The 3,392-nt window shown below is 40.4% G+C and overlaps 1 protein-coding gene across 2 annotated transcripts; it reads right to left on the bottom strand.

Moving 5' to 3' along the window:
* Window positions 1-237: 237 nt before the first annotated feature.
* LOC128742481 (WD and tetratricopeptide repeats protein 1) lies at window positions 238-3,392 on the bottom strand. Of its 2 annotated transcripts, XM_053838857.1 has the most exons (8): window positions 3,304-3,392; window positions 2,209-2,941; window positions 1,865-2,104; window positions 1,566-1,813; window positions 1,219-1,507; window positions 1,049-1,161; window positions 664-973; window positions 238-607 (listed from the first exon to the last, which is right to left on the bottom strand). In XM_053838857.1, the coding sequence occupies exons 2-7, from the start codon at window positions 2,905-2,907 to the stop codon at window positions 682-684; spliced, it is 1,881 nt and encodes a 626-aa protein (XP_053694832.1). In that variant the 5' UTR covers window positions 2,908-2,941; window positions 3,304-3,392; the 3' UTR covers window positions 238-607; window positions 664-681. The 2 variants fall into 2 exon arrangements, with proteins under 2 accessions (XP_053694832.1, XP_053694831.1); XM_053838856.1 differs by having other exon boundaries at window positions 1,049-1,507.

The raw sequence follows: 3,392 nt of genomic DNA, 5'->3' as shown, positions 1-3,392 counted from the left end.
CACCGGGGTTGGTTATTCGATCTCTACTAAGGTAAGGTAAAATGCTGAGGACCACTTCAGGGTCTATTTTATGCCGGTTGGACGGATCACTTACATTACCTGAAATACCTGGAAAGAATAATGTCTAAAATCAAATCATATGGTTTTTGTATTACCTTAACGCCTTCCAGTTACAATAAAGGAAATAATGACAATCTCCTCGCAATATACGCCTACAATAATTTTATCAATATGCCTTTATTTTATAACATTTTTATATTGTTACAGTTCGTGCCTTCTATAGTGTGACCCATGTGGAGCATCTAAGTTTCGAGGTAAAAACGAAAACAAACCACATAGCATTTTCCACTGCGTCCAACTAATTCAGCGCAGTATAAAGTTCTGCTTATTCAAACAAAAGCTTTGAGGAAATATGCATTATTTTCTTAGTAACATCATTTCTTGTGTGAACAATGGTTTTATGCATTGAGTTTCGTCTAGTTTCACGACTATTAATTTTGTATGATACTCGCCACATGATGCATTGCAGCCTGACCAGCTATAAAAAATGTATTCTACCAAATAACTTATTAATTCTACTTTCAATCACATATACGATGTTGACCGCCTGGAACGGTATGCAACGGTTAAGAATTTTAAAATAGTTAATTCTTGCAAACTTACAAATCGCACCAACGGAAGCTAACTAGCTCTGCACATCGCCTGATCAGGAGCTAACGAATCAAACGGGTCGCATTGCATTCGGTTTTGATTCTCGTTGACCGTACCGACAATCTCGTCCACTCTATGCTTCGGTTGGGACTCGGAAGCTTGTGGCGACCAGAGGCGGACTTCGTGATCAATCCCACTGGTCGCTAGCATGCACACGTAAGGATGCGGCTGGACACAGTTAACTATCATTTCATCTGCTTGATAGATAGAAGCAATCATTCCGCTATCCCTCTCCCAGATAAAGAAATTGCCATCATCAGATCTGCAAAACAAAAACAATAAAGGATTCTAACTATGCTCAGTTCTAAATGAACACTTAAAGGAAAGCTATGCTTACCCTGCCACAATGTAGTTCGAGTCACCGAAAAAATTCGCTTCCTTGATGTCCGTTTTCGTATTGCAATGCCCCACAAATCTATCTTCATAATCGAGCGCAGCCGCACGCCAAATCTGAGAACAAAAACGATAATAATAAATAAAAACAATACAGCAAATTGTCCCTAATACCAGTTCATTGTCGGAGAACTGATCCGTTTCCGAGTCCAGTGTGCGTTCCCGTTGTCTCTGCCGTTGCTTTTCCATTTCCGTCTCGATGTCCTTGTCCAGCATCAAAACACCGTGATTTTTTGCATAAGACGGAAACCGTTGTACTAGTTCGGCCAAGCAGGCCGAAGCATTAGTAAGTTGTCCTAGTTTGAGCAGAGCCCGGGCGAGCCGGAAGTGAGCTTTCACGTAGTGCGGATCGAGACGCAGTGCACGATGACAGTCACGGACGGCAGCATATACGTCGCCATACCTAAAACAGAAATAAGAAGCTTAGGATGTGGCAGTCCGAAACAATTCGAGCTATGTACCAATTTCTCTTCATGAGCGCCGTAGCTCTGTTCAAATAAAGAACTGAACAATCCTTTTCCTGTGCTTTTCGAATAGCCATAGTGTATTGCTGAATGGCTTGTTGGTACTTTTCTTTCTCCAAATTGGCATTGCCTTCTTTTTTCATTTTTTCTACATCTGGCGGTAGTTTATGTCTACCTTTTTCTACGTTTGTAGTCGTACCATTTGTCCCATTCATGGGCTCAGTAAATTTCGGCAATTGCAAAAACTGTAACAAAAGATAATTTACTAATCGGCAAACCATAAACTATTAACTTACCATTGGTTCCCTCGGACGGTTCAAATCGTATAGATAAATCTGTTCAGAACCCATGTTTACAAGCAGCTCATTCCCGTCCGGACTGAAAGTCAGATAGGTAATGGCTTTCTGGTTTAAAAACGAATACACAGTGTCCTTGTTTTTTCTTAAATGACCCGGACAATAGTACTGCACGCAGCCATCCCGCGGAACGTTATCGGTGTTATTTGCGTTCGGCTTTAGATCCGTATTGGCGGTAAGCTTTCGACGAAAATAAGAATCAAAATTGTAATTCATATAAATAACATTGAACAATTTTTTTCAGAAATGATTTTAGAAATGTAAATCTAGCAAGTCAGCCTTACCTTCATCAACGACATCATTCGGCGGTCGTAAACCCGAGCATAGCAATCATTGGCCCCAATCGCCATCAGCTCTGGTTTCTGGGGATTGATGGTAATGCACTTGACCTCAGGCATCTCGTTAATATGATTTCGCAAATTAATCAGCACGTTGGCATCGTCGGCCCGACAGGTGTGTGGCGTTCGCATATCATGCTGCAGAACTTTACCATCCTCCGCAGACGACCAAAAGAGATGTACGTGCTTCGACGATGTGGCCAGCCGCTTGACCCTCTGTGCGTGGCAGCTGCACTTCCGTATTGGGAAGTCGTTGCCCCGATTGATATCAAACACAAACGTCCGGTAGTCGCCTGCACCCGTCACTAGTTTATTATTATTTCTCTTGTGAAGAAATTTAACAGAAAAAATGTTTCCATCGTGTGGTGTGGCCAAATCATACAGCCGCCTGTGGTTGAATGGATCCCACAGCATTACATGATAATCGTCTGAAGCGGATGCCAATATTCGGCCATCTTCACTCCATTCAAGACAGTTAACGCAGCCATTGTGTCCTTTCAATTCTGCTTCCAATTCAATTTTGTCAACAAACTGTGGGGCAGTTTTCAATCGGTTCTTCACAATCTGCTCTATATCGCTGTAGTTTCGATCCACCAGAATCTGTGCCACATTTGTGACGTTTGGATAATGGTACTTCCGCTTCATATGAAGGCCTATAGGAAGCCGGTTACTTTACTTTCTGAAACGTTTTGTATCAAAAAATTTAAATGTCAATTTTGATAGATAAATCTGTTTCCGGCGATGTTTTGTATCAATCCCAAATTCAGAACAGTAAGATGTAAATCCTTGAAACTTGAATGCAAAATTAATCGCCTATATTTAATCTGTAAAATTAGTTGCTTTATCATCAATATAACTAATTTTTATTGGCAGGAAACTTTTACACAGCTGTTTAAAATACAACGCAACTTTAGACAGAGATTAGAATATAATTCAATCAACAAATACTGCAAATACTGGAGTTATTGTGAATGTCAAGCAGAATAATTTTACGGTCTGATCAAGTGTTTATGACAATAGCTTCAGTTTTATGGTACTTACTAAATTTTTCGGTGATTGCACAAATGAAAGTCCGGGTACCTGAATATTAGGTAAAAATGTCGATTAGAAAAATTGCTGCTATGAAAATC

This window comes from Sabethes cyaneus, chromosome 3 (genome assembly GCF_943734655.1).
Source record: "Sabethes cyaneus chromosome 3, idSabCyanKW18_F2, whole genome shotgun sequence".
Taxonomy (NCBI): Eukaryota; Metazoa; Arthropoda; class Insecta; order Diptera; family Culicidae; genus Sabethes; species Sabethes cyaneus.
This window is presented reverse-complemented; position numbering and strand designations above follow the sequence as displayed.